At 42.6% G+C, this 17,989-nt stretch overlaps 2 protein-coding genes across 3 annotated transcripts in view; one reads left to right on the top strand and one right to left on the bottom strand.

Annotated features, from left to right (window-relative positions):
• Nucleotides 1-9,413: 9,413 nt before the first annotated feature.
• Nucleotides 9,414-15,193, bottom strand: CEP19 (centrosomal protein 19). Of its 2 annotated transcripts, none has more exons than XM_044433072.1 (3): nucleotides 15,178-15,193; nucleotides 14,091-14,228; nucleotides 9,414-12,247 (listed from the first exon to the last, which is right to left on the bottom strand). In XM_044433072.1, exons 2-3 carry the CDS (start codon nucleotides 14,218-14,220, stop codon nucleotides 11,889-11,891), a joined length of 489 nt encoding a protein of 162 aa, XP_044289007.1. In that variant the 5' UTR covers nucleotides 14,221-14,228; nucleotides 15,178-15,193; the 3' UTR covers nucleotides 9,414-11,888. The 2 variants fall into 2 exon arrangements, with proteins under 2 accessions (XP_044289007.1, XP_044289006.1); XM_044433071.1 differs by lacking the exon at nucleotides 15,178-15,193 and adding an exon at nucleotides 14,901-15,156.
• Nucleotides 15,194-15,521: 328 nt separating this feature from the next.
• The window catches only part of PIGX (phosphatidylinositol glycan anchor biosynthesis class X), a 10,287-nt gene continuing 7,819 nt past the window's right edge, over nucleotides 15,522-17,989 (top strand). Inside the window, exons 1-2 of the mRNA XM_044433070.1 lie at nucleotides 15,522-15,737; nucleotides 16,989-17,088. Coding sequence (XP_044289005.1) covers nucleotides 17,001-17,088 — 88 coding nt within the window. The 5' untranslated portion in view covers nucleotides 15,522-15,737; nucleotides 16,989-17,000. The remainder of the gene's footprint in view (nucleotides 15,738-16,988; nucleotides 17,089-17,989) is intronic.

Raw genomic sequence — 17,989 nt, 5'->3', positions numbered from 1 at the left:
GACGGGCTCACCGGGAGAGTTTGGGCAGCTGGGGCCTTGCTAGTCTCAACAACTCCAATATCAGAGTGATAACTCTGAGCCAGGGCTGGTTCAGCTCTCCACTCCCCCTCCTCTGAGTCTGAACTGCCATTCCCACCAAAGCCCTCCATCTCTCATGCACGCCTGGGAATCTCATCCGAGTGCACACGCATGACAGAATGCATCATTACCATGATGAAGCATGGTAATGATGGTCTCTGTGCAAACACACAGAGAAACAATGATCTGCTCTGTGGTTTCCATGCGTCACCATGTTTCCATGCTTGTTTTTGCATCTGAACCCAGAAACCACATTTCTGCCCGGTCTCCAAGTTTCTTCCATAGAGTGCTGTCAAAGGGTGGCTGTGACTGCAGCAGATCCTCCTGCCTGGGCTCATCATTGGCCAGGGCTTCCTAGCAGCTGCTGACTTGCAGCCAGCAGTGCTCTGATTGCTGCTCTGTGCTCCCCGCTTTTTTATTTTGCCTTTTTCTGCACACTGCCTAAGTCTGCCCCCCTGCAGCTTTGGAATTTTGGTGCCAGCAGGCATTGCCCTGCCACCTCCAGCAGTAGCAACAGTAGAGACAGCCATGCCTGGCACTCCTGCCAGGCTGCTCCACTGTACTGGAGTGGCACTTGGTTAGAGCTCTGCCTTTGCTCTGCACACAGCAGTGCTGGTCTCCTCTTGGGAAAGCTGCCCTGCATGCAAGGAGCACACAGGCAGTGCGCTGGATGTCACCAATAGGGTGAGTGAGAACAGCTGAAGACTTTCCCAGGCAGGCGCGCACATGTGCTTTTGTCCAGCAGGATGTGTTTGCACAGGTGCTTGCACCGATGTCCTTTGTGAGCCTGGCTGCAGTGGGGAGGCAGCCCCTGGCAGTGTGTGCAAGCCTTGCACATGGAGGAACCTGGACATATGTGCAGCGTCAGGAGGAGAGAAGTGTGTGCGTGCATGTGTGAGCCTGTCATTAGCACAGAGCAAGGCAGCAGTGGGGAGTGCTACTCTAGAGCAACAGTATTGCTGTAGTGACTAAGCCGTCGCTTTGTGGAGCAGCAGAAAACCAAACCAAAAAGGTAGCTCCTGAGGCCACACCCATGGGAGTGTGTAGGCCAATGAGGGAGAGGCAGGACATGCAGGCAGATGCAGTGCATGCTGGGGTTTATTGTCAGTGGCAGGGGCTGATGGGAGACATGCCACCATTAGGAGGAAAGATGGAGGTGAGAGGAAATCATACATGGAACCCATGTGCTTGTCTGAACCCTGGCCCCAAGGTATAATACCACACCATCCAGTTTCTGTACAGCATAGCTTAGTGTTACCTGTGAATGCAGCCCATGGGAAGGGTGCTTGGTTTTGCTTGTTTTCTTACATGCTCTTTTTTGTGTAAAGAGTTGACCTACCCAAGGTTCTATCAGTGAGCAAGACAAACACATATTTATTGGCTTCTCTGTATGTTTAGTTTGGCTTTCAGAATGAAACTCAGATTGGCTATGATAATACATATTCTGAAAGATAGTCAGAAACTCATTCTTATTTTTTAACAAGCAGAGTTTGAAGCTTACTCCAGTCCCTTGCTGGGAAGTGTGGAGGGGAAAATGAAACAGTATCATCTGCTAAAGTGCTGGAAATGACCAGAGTTGCCGAACTGCCAATTTCAAAGTAGGATTCTCAGCTCAACATTCAATTTCTACCCTGTTTGCCGTGTATGAATGGTTCTTTCATGGTTAGCAAAGGTGGAGTAATCCCAGCTAGTGGAAGTCAAAAATTCAGGCTCTTATTATTGTTTTCACTCCTTAATTGTGTCCAAGCTGATATTGTAAAAGAAAGATACAGACAAGTGTATATGAGGCAACTGCCAAGAAATTTTACCAATTTATTGGCTAGAATCTGTCGTAGGTGCATGTGTGTATTTATTTGTGTCCTAATGATAAATATATGAACAGTTCAAGTGAATTATCCATTCTGTCTGATGTGGGGGTGTAAAATGTCACCTTTTACTAGCTGCTCTAATAAAAATCATAATTAATTAAATAAAAAAACCTTTATTTCTGACATAAAGAACTTAAAAAGAAAGTTTTGGGCACTTTAAAAACTGTGCTCATGATGAGTACAAATATTTTCAATAAAAATTAGGCATACTTGTACAACTGCAGAGGTGCATGGTTCGGAGAGTGCACATATTGGAAAACCTAGTGGGGCAGTGTCCTGGGGAATACCCTCTGTCACATGGTAACCGGTAACCGGTACCAACCCCGAACGTTGACTCAAAAGAGTCTCCAAATAGGTTTTTTCTCTTCACATGACTCTTTCACACTGAGATCCTTTTACTTTTTCTGCTGTGACTGCCCTCAGGGCACTACACACTTGCACCTTTCCTTAAAAACAGATCTGCTCACAAAAACGTGCATCCCACTCCATTTTTGGAGAAAATAGATTTTGACAGCCAACTGCCAAAACACTGAGTCCCCTTTAAAATGGGTTTTTCACAGGGCACTAAGTGTTTTTTGCCCAGGTTAGACAGGTGTATATGTCACAGTCAAAAAACTTTGGACCTTTCTTTCCCAAAAGGAGTTCTCTCTGTATGAGCATTTGCCTGAGGATTCTTTATATTTCAGTGTTCTCCTTCTCATGCCTTTTCCTCCTACAATGACCTCCCTTGTATTTTAATAAAGGATGCAAAAGCTGCTTTAAAATTGGATTTTAAGTTATATGATGAGCTAACTCACATTAGCCTTATGCAGACTGTTATGTGGTAAGAAAAAAAGGATGGAAAAATTAAGAGGGAGATCCCTTGCAGTTATTGTTGGAAACAATCCCGTTTTCCTGACATTTTCAGGAGCACAAAGCTGGAAAACTGGGATGGAGAGGAAGGGGCAAATTTGGCTGGGCTGCTTCCTGGGCAGGCAGAGCCAACATGCTGCCCCTACTCACAGATGACATCATTTCTGTGGGTGGAGCTGAGAGGGGGCACACGGGCTTGCACCTCCCCAGGAAGAAGCCCAGTTCTTCGCTCTTGACTGGTGCGGTGTTGGTGGGCGCCACACGGCATGCAGAGAGGAGGGTGAGCCGATGTCCACTGTGTGCCACTGCCCAGGCTAGGGCTTGGGAAGGAGGTGGTGTCTGGGGCAGGTGGGGTGCCCATTTCCCAATAGCCTCCTCCCAGGAAAACTAGGAAGGGGAGAACTCTACACTGCCTCTCCCCTGCAGGCCAGAGCTGTTGCTGATCATGCTGACTGGCAAGGGAGACAGGAGTCTCATTCTTCTTCGTTTCTCTGGGGGAAGGCAGTGGGGGAACCAGCAAACAATTGAAATTGTGCTGTGACAGCACTGGCTGGGGTGTGGGAGAGGAGGCACTTTTTCTATAGCCCCCAGGGAAAGAGGCTGAGGGGTAAGCCCCCCAGTGGAGTAAGAGTGGAGGATCCTTCTCCTGTGTCTCCCCCTCATTTCCCCGCCTCTTCCTGGTTTTGTTGTGAAGTAATGGTGGGAAAAGGAGGAAATGGTGCTGCGGGTCTGAGCTGCTTTGCTTGCCTTCCTTTGATGGAAGCCAAGCAGATGGGCTTATTTTCCGCCAGCACAGTTGCACTAGCAACAGGTGGGCCCTAGTTATTTAGCCTTGCTTCCTCTTGAGGACGCAAACTCAAGAGGCCCCTTCCCATACCGTGCACCACTTCCCCAGCCTCTGAACATTGAACAGCAGCGTGTGGTGACTGTCCCTTATGCTTCTGCCTGTGCCAGGAGAATGGGATTGCTCACAAGCAGTCCAGCTCTCCCAGCATCAGTGCAAGGGAGCAGGTGACAGCTGGACCGAGTGCTGCTTGGGTACTTTGCCAGCAGTTATCAGCTTGCACCCTCGAACAGAGTAGCAACCCTTTGTAGCTTTTTGGTTTGACCATGGCACAGCAAGTCATTTGATTTGGTCGCACTCCATCTATGGAATGGCCTTCCAAGAGCAGTTCACCTGGCGTCATTACAAACTTTTTGGCACCAGGCAAAAATAATCCTATTCTCCAGACATGTTAATAATTGATTTTATATCATTCAATTTTAATTGGTATTTATATTGCTTTTTAGTTTAATATGCTATTTTAATCTTTATATCTGACTTCTCAGCTCCATATTGTGTATTGTTATTGTTATATGTTTATATGTTTTATTATAAGATGTTTTTATTGCTACTTTTGTAATCCCCTTAGAGAGTCCCTGGGACTAATTTAATTGTGGAATATAAATCAATCAATCAAATAAATACATTACATAAATAAATACATAAATCCAGATGGCATGCTAAACCTTGGAGGGTTTAGATGAACCCCACTACAAGCCTTGGCTACTTGGGATGCTTTGTAAGGCTCCTCAGAGGGGCTTATCACTCACACTCTGGGAAGTCGGTGGGATTCAAACATGCTGAACCACCCTCTCAGTAGCTTAGTATGTCGTGCAAACCTTGTCAATGCCATCAGAACTTCCTGTAAAAGCCCAGGAATGGGTGCACAGTCGATGACAACTTAAAAACCTCATTTGAAAACACCCTTAATTTCTACATCTGAGTGTTCCTGGTAGGGCTTAATGCCAGTGGTAAAAAAGATCTTGTCAAGGTTGATAACACAGGTCTGAAGCAGCATTTTTTTCACAAGGGACTGCTAGTACCTTAGCAAACAGCTGCTTTTGGTGTGTGTGTGGATCAGTGCTGACTTCTTGAGGCCTCTCTGTGGTAGAGGTTTATAGGCAGGAAAACCACATGCTCAGAAAACCTCAGCCCATGTTCTGATGTATGCACACACATTGTGGATGTGTGGGTGCATCTTGGTCATCTTCTAGTTGAGGCCAGGTTTCTAGTTGCCAAGAAATAATATACAGTGCCGTTGAAAGAGAGCAGGATAATGCATGGCATTTATATTTCACTTGGCCTTATGTAAATCATGAGCTAGTGCAACCTAAGAGTGACATTCTGTTTCAGAAGAAATGCACGATGTTGTCCACTTCATACATTTGATGAAAAAACATGGTTGCCTGTGAAAATTAGTCCTTAAGGGGATAGTGCTAGGCAAATATCTCTGAGATATTGTTTTACAAGCAGAGTTAGTAAGGAGCAAGCTCTAATGGTATCTAGTTATGAAGGCTGAAATGTTTAATTGATCTGTTAGATTAAGCCAATTTTCAGTAAACTAATGCACCTAAAAGGCAACAGATTACAGTTCCTGGCATCTGTCTTCCCAAATGTGTTTATCACTACTGTCTTAAACCGGTTAGGGTAGTACAAATTGCCCTGTTTTTCCAGTGTGTTCAACAGTTTCTTGTAATGCTCTTGGGAGTAGCCAGAAAAGAGCGTGCCTCCTTTCCCTTATTAGGCAGATGTTAGCTTCCTCTACCATATATAGGAGCAAAAAATTTAACTGGTTCTCCTTTTTACTTGGGGAAGGCAGCGTCAATTCAGGATGTGGTTACAAGCATGGGCATCTGGCATTGCCCAACTGAAAATAAGTAGGAGGTTAAAGAAAAAATGGTAGGAACTTTGCATTTTATCTGATCAGACTATACCAGTTGGGAAATCACTCCTGCTGTAAGACAGACTGAAAGTAGCTCTGTGAAGGCATCAACTGAACCATTTGGAGCCCTGCCCTCTGTTGGCACCTTTCATGTTCCCTGCTTGTGGCTCAGTTTGTTTCAGTTACAAGCCTGATCTGGGTAGATGTAGCAGGTGATGGGTCTTCAGTATGACAAGGCTTTGAATTGCCTGTCCCAGCATGGTGCCCTTTAGATGTTTTGTATTACAGCTCTCATAAACCCCAGCCAGCTTGTCCAATGGTCAGCTGTGATGGAAGCTACAGTCTACAACGTCTGGAGGCACCAGGCAGGGTTCTTTTTTTGGTCCCTTACTTATTTGATTTAAAGCCGAGCTTCCTACCAAAAGTGGCACTCAGGGTGGCTTGCAATACAATTTAAAGTGCGTTAAAGCAATGGCAGGTCTTTGCCTGCCATTGGAAAGATTGCAGAAAGGAAGAGAACCTGGCTTTCCATAACTTGGGAGTAGCCATGGAAAAGGCCTTTGCTTGCATCACCACCAAATGTACCCCTCGTGGCAGTCTTGAAAGCAGTTCCTCTCCAGAAGATCCTGAGGACTGGGCAGGTTAAATGAGAGAAGTTGATCTTTCAGATAGCCTGGTCCCAAACCATGTAGGGCTTTAAGGTCATACTCAGCACGTTGAATTCTGCCTAGAAACAGACCAGTAGCCAGTGAAGCTGCTGTAATAAGAGAGTTACCGGCTCCCTGTGACTGACCCTGGTCAACTGTCTTGACAGAGCATTCTGGGTAGTTTCTGAACAGTTTTCAAAAGAAGCATGTAGAGAGCATGAAAGTAATCCAAATGGAATACAACTAAAATATATGCAACCATGACCACACCAGACATCTCTAGGAACAGGTGTGGTTGGTGCACTAGCCTCAGCTGTACAAATACATCCCTGGGTACTGTCAAGACAACCTGGGCAGCTAAGTTCAGGGCCAAGTCCTAGAGTATATTCAAACTGTAAACCCACATCTTCAGGGGATGTGTAATCCTATCCAACGTGGACTCAATCTCCATTCCCTGATCTACTTTCAGACTGACCAGAAGCACCTCTATTTTGTTCAGATTAAACTTCAGTTTGCTTGTTCAACCTGTTACCAACTTCAGACATGCTCCTTCCTTGAATTTAAAAGGAAAGGTAAAATAGCATTGGGTAAAACTCTCCCAGTAGTTTCATGTATATGTTAAATAGTATAGGGGAATCCCTGAGGGACATGCCAGGCTAATGTCCATAACATGGAACAGAAATTCCCCAACACCACCTCCAGGAAGGGCCAGAGTCACTGTATAACAGTGCCTCCCAATCTCATCTTGGGCAGATGTCCCAGAAGGATGGTTGATGGTTTGAAAGCCACTGAAAGGTTCAGCAGAACTATCAGGGACGCACTCCTCCTGTTCAATCCCTGGTGCTGGTTTGGAGATTGGTCAGAAATAAACCAGGGAGGGCTTTTTAAACAATATTTTACCATTGCCTCCCCCCACCCCCCACACCTGTTTTGATTTTGAATTTTTTACCATACACTTTTAATTATGTTTTAAAATGCTTTATGAACTGCCCAGAGAGCTTTGCCTGTTGGGTGGAACAGAAATTAATTAATTAGTTAAATAAAAAATAGGAATTCACCACTACTCTTGCACATTCAGGCTATCCTCCCCTGGCTGATTGTATAAGCCAAGAAAAACAAAGATTCAGCCATCAAGTGGTAGGCCTCACTTCTCCAAGGATCCTGTCCACATCCTCTTTCATGCCACATGTGAGTGCTGGCTTGCATTTGGATAAGAGCCATCACAAACACCACAGACAAAATGTTTAGTAATCTCAGGTACAATACTATTTAATGGAGTCACTTCAGTTAGCAGCCAGACAAGTGCTGAGAAACGAAATGGTACACCTAAATGCACATGTGAATAGGATTGTGGCCTAGGTTATCTTTCGAATGGTTGAACATTACTCATATTAGAGATCAGTGCTATACGGGAATGGCTGGGTAGAGCTAGGCGGCTTCGATGTGGTTTGTGTGGTCTGCATAGCTAGCTTCCGGCACAGAGTGTGAGGGTGCCTTGCAAGTGATGGTTGTCTTTTCCTTGGGCGTGGGGACTCTTCTACTTTGTGGTGTGCAATAACACCAAGCTCGGAGGACAGGAAGCTCTTGTATGGCCCTTCTCAAAGGCTTAAGTTTTGCAGATACAGTTTCTGTCACTACTGGCATGTACAGACATTTGGTATCTTTTCTAAACTTCTACCAGCTAGAAACTTATAGAAGAAATACAACAGGCCCCACAGAGCAGAGCTTGCAAGCCTATGAGGAAGAATAGCAATGAAATGCAGTATTGACCACAGTTGTCCTAGTTCACTGAAGTGTGTGTGCTTTCTGCCCAGCTCTAGTCTGTGGTGGAAGTGAGAAGGGAGATCTTTTACTACAGGGCTGAAGAATATCTTGCATGGTCACATGTATGTATATTTTACTTATTTTGCATCTTAAAGCCTAGCAGCCTTCATGTGACTACATTATGCCCAAAGTTCATCGTTTTTCTCTACAGTTTCAACAAGTGTCCACATCAGATCATGGGTGATCTGTACAGCCCCTGCTTTGTACGTAAGAGGCATTCAGCTGACAAAACATATTCCCTTTGCATTTGGCTAACCTGCCTCTGATTGCCTATAACTCAAAGGTTCCTTCGATTCTTTTCCAGTAGCTTTTCTCTCGTCTTTTTGCCATGAGGTTACTTTGTTTTATAGTGTATTTTCAGAATCTATAAGCGATTCCTCTCAAGCAAGAGGATCACAGAATAGACTTTGGGGGGGGGGGGGGGGGGGCTGTGACTCTTGAATTAAATGCTTTAAACATTTTTTATTAATTCCTGAACATTTTTGGTGTGTGTGGGGGTGAAACTTATGTCCAGGCCACTCTCCTATTCAGAACATGGGTGCAGTTCCTGCTCACTAAAGGTGCTGAGAGGGGGTATGCTTGGGAAAATGCACACATAAAGTGGGCTAGGTGAATGCTACTCCACCTTCTTTTATATGGACTTAGACATTTCTGTCCTACCTTATTTTCTGTTTCTCCCCAACTCACCAGCAAAAGGAGTAAGAAATTCATGGCAGTGAGCAAAAAGAGTTCAACACTGCATTGCTCTGAAACTGTACAACCTTAAGGTCTACTCTAGTCCCTGCCATCTGCAACATGCTTCCTATTTTTAGGTGCCTTGCTTGGTGTTTTCCTAGTGTCATATAATCTTGAAATTTCTCCTTTCCTTCCCTTTTTTCCCACTGCCCTCTTGACCCTTTATCTCAGGCTTCCTTGTCATTTGTTCAGAATGGCCATATGGCATACATTATAAGGGACATCCCTCTGTTTAAATGGTAGGCCAGTCCAAGTCCAGTTTAAATACAAAAAACTGTATGAAGGGGAGAGCTGGGGCCTACAGGCACACCTGGACAAGCGGACCAAGCAGAAACAAGAGTCAATTGGTCACAGCCTTTTATTCCTTGCTATGGTGGAATGTATTGTGTTACTAATTATATTATAGCAGTCTCCTCTCTATATGAGCTAGACATAGAAAGATGCATTTGTAAATATTGTGGAAACAAGTATCCTTTGCCCATTTGGGTGGTGGGGGGATGCATTTGTGATACAGAAGTGTCTCTTCTACTCTCCCTTCAATACTTTCAGTTTGAGCATTACTCTGAACAAAACAATTTGTACTGCAGTTTTGGGTAGGGTGATGTCACAAATGGACTCTGTTTGCTTACTCTATCTAGCTTGCTTTGTCCCACAGCAATTAATAAAGGAAAGAGTCATTCTTTAAGATAAATACAAATGCGGCCTGACATTTAATATTTTTCTTTATTCTGATTATGTGTTAGCCGATAAAGAAAGTGGCCAGAAGGGCTTTTCCATCATAAGTTAGCTACATATCTTACTTAAAATACTTCTCCCTCAAATAGAGATAATTTACTTCTAATAGCTGTAAAACACCAGTGATTGTAGTGCCCAAGGATAGCAATGTAAATTGTTTTCAAAGTTGCTCTTTGCTCAGACATAGATTCTTGGTGATTAGTCCTGCCAAGTACAGAAATTTGCCCAAAACTAACTAGTAATAAAACACTGCCATCTGGAGACCAAATATTAGAGATATTTTTCATTTATAATTTGACTATGAATAGTGAATACAAAAATTGTTGATAGTACATTTTGAATGTACTGATAAATTGTGGTATATTTAGATTAACCTCACTATCTGTATGTATTCTCTTGGCCTGATTCCTTTGTCTTGCACATCGTAGAATCCTTTAGTGGCAAAGGAGAGCTGGAAGAAGCTATGAGAGGTAGGAGAATTGGGCTGAGGTAAGTGTGTCTATGTTCTGCAGGATTGATTGAGGCTCTCCATCCAGTAGACCCCAAATTCTTACAGAAAATTACTGGAGAATAAGAAACATTGGATGTATATGTGCACTTCCCTGATGTCACAGCAGAATATTGCAAGCCATGTAGCAGTATAAGGCAGTTAGTCCCAGATTTGTGTATTGGAAAATTGTGTTAAGGAAGGGAACACTGTATTCTTTCTTCCAACACAGGGAGCAGCAGGGAAGAAAAACACTGACAAGGTTCTCCCTTGAAAATAAATTCTGTTGGAATTGTTCAAATGGATTGCATTCCAGCTGAGAGAATTAGAATCAATTTAAACACTAGTCAGCCAAAAGCATCATAATGAAGTATATTGGCTCTAGATCTTTTCACTATAATCAAAGTGTGCCCCAACTCCATTTTATCTTTTGTAGGATATGCTAGATAATCCCATGATGATAATGTGATATTCCCAAAACTTGCAATAGTTCAGTGGCAGATAATACATGACAGCAATCTTGCAGTAGGATAGCTGTGTTATCACATACACTCTTAAAATATAGGGTTATGATATTCTAGCACACAAAGAGGGAAACATGAACTTAGCAAAGGCTCTTAGGAATGTAGTCCATGACAGAAAACAAGAAGACTACAATCAGTGGAGGAGTATCAGGTGATTTTATAAGTTTCACGTTGCTTTAGCTCAGGGATGTGGAATCTCTGGCCCATGGAGTGTTTTTAGTTCCTTGAATGGCTGTGGTTGTCTCAGGTCCTTCCCCTTAGGGTACCCCCACCATTTTCTCAAGCTGGAGATAACAGCAGGATAGGGGCAGCAAGTGGACAATGCTGGGAGGAGCAGCTGCACTTCTCAGCATCAGCAAAGTCCCCTATGATATTAGGGACAATTCAGCCCCAGCAAACCTCACTGCAAATTGGCTTGGCACTCTTGCATTTGTTGGATTTCCATCTGCTGAAGTAAAGCCAATGTGGGGGAACTAATGTAGTTATTATAGTATTCAAGGATCCACCTGAAAAGCTCTTAAAAATACATAGGTAGAAACATATCTCTGTAATTTCAATTTCTTCCTACACAGGAAGATCAGGCTATCAGATATCTTTGAATTATGTCAACATTATTCTTTTCACTTTTCAAAATTACTGCATTGATCACCTGTTTCTTTAAATTTGACCATTTAGTGCTGGGAACAGGTTGTGAAGGTAAACCAGTATTATGATAAAACTTTCATATTTGCAGCACATACAAGACTAATTTGACTTCGATACTATAACTTAACAAGCACCAATAAACTTGAAAACATCCTGAAGTGCTTTTAACTCCATATTTAAACATTGCACTTTTTATTATAATGTTGATTCGCCCCACCTGCAGAAAGTGATATTTAAATGGGAAGAACATACTATTTTTTAAAAGAATTACTACTTTGCATTTGGTATGACATTGTAATAGTATAAATATGTACTTTAGTAAATATACCAGTATTTTCCTCAAGAGAGGTAGCTGCAATTCAGGAAGTTTAAATAACAAGCTTTACTATCCTACCTTCTTGAACAAACAATACAATGAAGTAATAAATAGGACATAAATTACATATATAAGGATTGCTAAAAGTAGATATTCTAAGCTGAATTTGTCTGCAGAGGCAGAACCATTATTTTTTTTATGAGGGTGTGTACCAATACAAAGTACTAGCACACACTTGGTAAATCTCTTTGAGCTGGGTATGCTTTTTCATTCAGTATTTCAGAACACTTTTTATATTTTAATGTGTTGAGACAAAATATAAAAATATATATTCCTCCATTCAAGTTGACTGTACAAAATGTAGCATCTCAATGACAATATTAATCAAATTTTGTTGTAAAAATATAAAGGGGCACATTTCAGGGACTCAAGTATTCCCAGTGTGACCATGAGTCCAAAGCTTTACTCTGGATCAAAACTCATCTGATTCTGTATCCCAGTCACAGGCTTCAAGCTCTTCATCCTGAGGGAACTCTACCTCTATATTGTAGACAAAACCAGGATCATCTTTCTTTTTTCTGTTCTTTTCAAATAACTCATCCATAATTCTTTTCCTTTTGGCTAGTTCCTTGTCATCTAGTTTGTTCAGATCCTCCTCAGGGTCAATTGTTTCTTCTTGTTGAATTTGCTCTAAACTTTGAGCCAAACTTTGTCCCCTCAAATGGCATTTCAGCAAATGGTATAATTTTTGTAGCTGTTTCAGTGAGACCCCTTCCAAATAAGACTTGTGCCGGGGATTATTCTTTAGCTGTTCTGCTGCCCTGCTGCAGTCTGCACCAAATGGAAAAAAAAAAAAAAAACAGGGAAAAATAAAACTCCAATACATTTAGGAAATAAGCATTTAAATATTTTTCCTAAGGCAAATCAGATAATGTATGATCTCTTCAAAACTTCTTTCTCAGCTAATTTTCCTCTTTACTTCCTGTGTAAAAAGACCACTCTGCCACCCAAAAAGGCTGCAGATTCATGTTTGTGATGTGAAAATTGAACAGAAAAGAATGAAATAGAATGCAGCAGAATTATGGAACATTTTTGTGTTTGTGATTTGTTATAGATGTTCAACCAAGGTTATTATCCTGGGTTAGATCAAACTGTTCTCAGCTGTGAATAAACACTGACTGAAAGTAGCTGTATCTAATTCTATTTTTCTAACCTGATCCTTCCTATGCTTTACTATCTCTGCATGCTTTCTATCCTTCCCATCCACCCATCTGTGTGATATAAACCTTGCTACAGTTCAGAATGGACAACTTATTTTCTACCTGTTTCATAAATGGTAACTCGGCCCTTTCATTTGCCATTTGAACTTCTAAAAGTTGCTCCTGAATATTCTGCCCCTGCCCACCTGCACCCCTCCCCACAAAAACAAAACAAAACAACCCTATGTGGCAGGGCCTAGGGATTTCACATTTGAACAATACAGTATGGGGAAAGCCTCATTGCTGCATATTGGTGTGGCTACACAAATGTAAAACCGGGGGGAGGGGGGGAGAATCTTGCATAAACCAGATAATTTTACTATTCCGCTAGGTACAGTGGACAAAGGCAATAAAAGAATGACTGCCAAAGAAAGAATATGACTACTATAATAAATTCTGCTCATGTGCTTAGTCCTGAGGGATTTTAATGTTTTTGTATGTTTTATGTATATAAAAATGTTTATATACATTTTCTTGTGCTGGGCAGAGCTTAGTTTCGTAATTAGACAAGCATTTGAGTGGACTGAATGCTGGCTCTGCCATAACTCTCACTCTTCCCCTTGTACTTTAGATGCCCACATTTTATTTTTTAAAGTCCACTGCAAACATTTTTCATGATATATTTATCTCTTTGTGCCCTGAGAAGGGGAAAAACATGTCAGCATAGTCACTTTCCGTTGGTATTAAATGGGTGGAAACAGCAAGTTCTAAAATGTGGTACATGAGGAACAAGAGTGGGAAAACCCTGTCTCCTGGACCATGTTAGGGTGTGTTTTTAAAACATTGATTTTAAATGCAAAACTTGTGGGATTTTGAGGTCCAGCTAATCAGCACCATGCACTGAAAACATTTCCTTCAGGAACCAGGTTTTCCAGTTTGACTCCAGACCAAAACTCATGATTACACTTTCAGATCATCCCTGTGTCTTCTCCTGGAAACAAAGAAATATGCTGTAAACTCCCTTACTCCAATACCCAAATTGTGAATAGAAATGTTGACTTCTATTCTATGGGTCAACAAAGTATGGGGACTAAATGGCAAAAGCAATACCTTTCTCATACAAATGTAATAGTGTGCAAAACTGTGTTTAGGCACTACTTTCTGGGAGCAAAAGTAACTCACCACCTACAAGTTGATCTACTAGAAGTGGAGAAGTGATAACTGCACTTGATTATTTAGAACATAAAAAAGCCATGTATTGGATCAGACCAAAAGTCTATCTAATCCAGCACTCCTTTTTCCACAGTAGTCAACCAAATGCCTCTTAGGAAGTCCACAAGCTCTACATATGGGCAATAGGCTTCTCTGGTGGCTCCCCATCCACTGTATTCAGAGAAATCATGCTGCTGAACCTGGAGAAATCAAATGGCTGTTGTAGGTGCAAGTTATAAGTTAGCCAAATATGCATGCTGTACCTGAGAATTTGGAGAAATTTCGAATTGGCATGATGCGCTTGCGCAGGTTACTCTTGAGCTGATCTTCATAGATTAAAATAATTGATGGAGGCTGTAATCGGATGCCACACTTCTTTGCAACGTAAGACATCTCCTTCTCTATAAGCTCAATCAGAAGATTACCCACCCATTTATGTCTAGTGAGTAACTAGTGTCTTATTTCATAAAAGCAGTTGAGACCAGGCAGCACTACAAGATTCTCAGCAGCTAAGCGCAGCTTTTTCATCCCCTGGGGCGCAGCGGAGGGCGAAGGTGGGAGTCGGGATCGCTGTCAGTGGGGTACAAATTTGGCCGGGGCTTTACCCAGTGGCAACAGCACAAGGCAGCGCAGGGCGAAAAGCCCAGCCTGAGAGGCTAAGGGGCGGCCGGCTCTCTTCCCCCTTCCGCCTTGTTTTTCCTTTCAGTCAGAATGACGTTGAGCATCAGGTGATGCAAGAAAACCGGCTGGCAGGGAAGCAGGCGCGGAATAAATTAGGAAGGATGGGCGCCAAAAAATAAGTGGTGGGGCAGCCAGAAAGAGCCGCAGGGAAGGACAGTTGGAGGCAACAGCTGGGCTGCTGCAAAGCGGCTGGAGTCACTTTCGCTGCAAGCCCGCCCGCTGGCCGTAGAGCTGCCCTCGCGGCTTCGCGGAGAATCAGCTTCGGATTCCTGGGATTGAACCTCAACTCATTTTCAACCCTCTCAAGTGAACCTTTTGGGGCTGAAGGTTTGACATACCAGGTAGCCTTTTATTTTGGAGAAACGTCACTTATTTAAAATAGAAACGCTTACATGTGCAGAACAGAGCGCCAGCCTCTATGTGGATGTATCCACACATACGGGACTGCCTGAAAATAACTCTGGAATCACTGACGTGAAAGCCACACCTGAGAAGTTGGTACGTTTTATTGGCAAACAGAGAAGTCTACGAACAAGTTCTGTTTGAGTCCTTTCTCACCTGGTTCTCTGCTCCAGCTCCAGCTCCCTCCCTCCCCTAAAACTCCTCTCTAAGCTCCCATTCCCATCTAACCGTAAAGACGTATCTCTACATGGCAATAGCCGTACGCACCATCTTTCAGTCTCCGCCCCTCTGTCACCATGACGACCCGCGAGCGTGGCCCCCGCACCAGGACCCTTCGCATTGCCGTCTGTGATGATGCCTGTAACGGGAGGGCTGTTGAGAGGAGACGCTTACAAGCATTCTGTGGCGGTTTCTGTTCTTTTCCTTTTCGTCCCGAGTTTGGCTTCATTCACGCTCTCTGGACCTTCTCAGACAGACGAAGAACGAGACAATAATAGACGAAAAGGCCATACCATCTATTAATTAATAATGTCCCAGTCCGGCGCAAATGAGACGTTCCTGTAAAGAAGCCTTGGACATGCGCAGAGAGGCAGCGCATGGCTGAGGCAAGGGAAGTGGAAGTTATGTCGGGTTTAGTCCTGCACCTTCTAGCGGTGAGGAAAGAATTTTCTTCACTGCTTCCTTCGGCATGAGACAAAGAGGGAAGCGTCTCATGGAATACAAAAGGGGGTCTGATGAGAGTTAGCGGGGATGCTTTCGACTTGGATGGACCTGTGTGGATCGTTGTTTCCTAGGTTAGACCGACGGAGAGGGTTGTCGACATCCTGGTACGGAAGCATTGCTAGCTTTCCTTTAATCCTGTTAGGGAGTTTTGCTTGATAAAAATACTCTTAATAGCTTTCAGTTGGGTTCACTACTTTCTGCAGGAAATATGTGGGAGAAAACGTCGTTAGATGGAAAGCTTGATGATCCTATCGTTTTTGTGTTGTGGATATTTCTTATTTGTAATAATAGCTTCCAATGTTGACAAAAGTGCTTTTAGAAATTTGCTTTTTGCGTAATTTCCATCCTGCCAATTTTATGTCCAGAGAACCTTATAGGTCACTGCAGCAACCTTCATCAGATGTTGCAATCGAGGACTCAACACGGTTGACAAAACCATTGTGGATCTTGGGCGGATAATGGGACAAATACATGCTGTTGTATCAGGGGCTCAGACTTCATCTCTGTCTTATGCTCAGGTTTCTTGGCCAAAGGACTTACATTTGAGCTTATATCAGTTCATTTTTTGTGAAATAATGTTGGAGCAAAACACTCCATTAAGAGTGGTTTTATCTTTGGACCTGAGACCTTTGCCTTGTACTTAGGTGTTTGGAAACTTACTTTTCTTTTAGTCAATCTTATCACATCATTCTGGGTGTTTTATGACTGGTCATGCCCAGTATGTTAGCTATTTTATACACTGGCAAGTCCCCCCCCCCCCCCCATGGGAGCCATTTTGTGAGAACCTCTACATCATTCTCAAAATTCTAAATATGCCCATTGGCTTAAAGATGTTGGGGGCTCTTTGATATGCTGTGTTTGCAAGTGGGATATTTTTTATATTACTGTACACTCTTGGATCTTTGAAAATGCAAGTGCTACATTGAGAATTATATGCCTATGATATTCCTGTCATGGAAGATTCATGTAATCACACCATTGATGAAGTTCCACCTTATCTCAGTCTTCCAGTGTAATTGAGATTACATGCAGATTCATAGTTTGTACCAAAGTATGCTTACTAATCTTGGGAAGGATTAAAAATGCATATTTACTGAAAATGATACTTCTCTGTGCTTATTCTTTCCCTTTCATGGGGATTTTCTTCTGAAGAGTAACCTTAAAGTAGTTAATACTAGTAACTAATGAGGAGTAGTCAAACTGTTTAGAACTACAGATGGTTTGAACTACAAGCCCCATAATAAATTACCATTCCCTATGTTAGCTGGGGCTTATGTAAGTTATACTCCAGACTATTTTGAAGGCTAGATCTCACTGTGTAGCAAAAATTATAATGAATTTTATTTTCCTTGCAGTTTAATTCTGAGATGTCACAGTGGAGAACAAATGCACTCCTTCAGATGGGCACATTCTCAATTTGGATAATCTTTTTTTGTTGTATGCCAGCATGCATGTGTAAGTGGAAATCCATGTTTGCCTTGCAAATAGTCAGCAATAAACTGATCATTGTACTAGTTGCTTGGATGTATGGCACGTTGCTTACTTGTCCTTCATGGATGGGGTATAAATTTTGATTTAATGTAGTTATATACATGTAGTTGATTACATTTGTGATTGCACTCTAACATATTCGGTACATTTATTGGTATTTTAATGCAGAAATATTTTATGCTGCTCAGTAGTTCTGTGCCTATACCTTGAGACTGTTTTAAGTAGTTCAAGTCTCTCCATAGTCTGTAGAATTAAAATACTTTAATATTTAAAATTAAATATTTCAGAAGTCGACATTTATGCCCTTTGTTTCTCTTGCTACATTTGAATGCCTGTCTCTGCCCTCTTTCAGGGAGAGAAAAAATACAGTCAGTGGCTATAGATGTGCTTTGTTTCCACGGCTCAGAAATACAGTGGGCAAGTTCACATGTTACAGTAACAACCCTCTGTGGTTGCCACAGTTTACAGTATTTTAGTACCCAGCAGATGTTCAAGCAGTTTCTTAGTGTGATTTCTGCCCTCCTGGCTCAGCCACTATGATTTCTGCTGGCAGCCACTATGCCTATAATTCAATTCCAAGGTGCATCGCTCCCAGCCTACGTATTCCTAATTTCTCATGTGTGTTCTGTCTCCCTTGCTCCCCTGCACGTCCCTCAGCCAAAGCTGACTTTTAATGAATCTTATATAGAAATCATCTTTTCCTGCTGCAATTCTTCTCCACATTGAAGAATCTTTATCTGCATCCTCTGCTACCCCCCCCCCCCCCCCCCTCCCCCTTTCTATATTTTTCAACGGCTTGCCCCTTTCTTGAGGTGCTCACCTACAATTTTTGCTTCCCCCCCCCCCCTCCCCCTTACCCTCACCC

The sequence above is a fragment of the Varanus komodoensis genome, unplaced genomic scaffold, assembly GCF_004798865.1.
Source record: "Varanus komodoensis strain SLA01 unplaced genomic scaffold, ASM479886v1 scaffold25, whole genome shotgun sequence".
Lineage (NCBI taxonomy): Eukaryota > Metazoa > Chordata > Lepidosauria > Squamata > Varanidae > Varanus > Varanus komodoensis.
The sequence above is the reverse complement of the archived record's forward strand: the minus strand, read 5'-3'. Positions and strand labels throughout refer to the sequence as shown.

Coding starts and splice junctions, on each gene's coding strand:
- CEP19 (XM_044433072.1), bottom strand. CDS start 14,220: ATGTCTTACGTTGCAAAGAAGTGTGGCATCCGATTACAGCCTCCATCA. Junction 12,248..14,090: donor AAATTTCTCCAAATTCTCAG/GTACAGCATGCA, acceptor CATTTGGTGCAG/ACTGCAGCAGGGCAGCAGAA.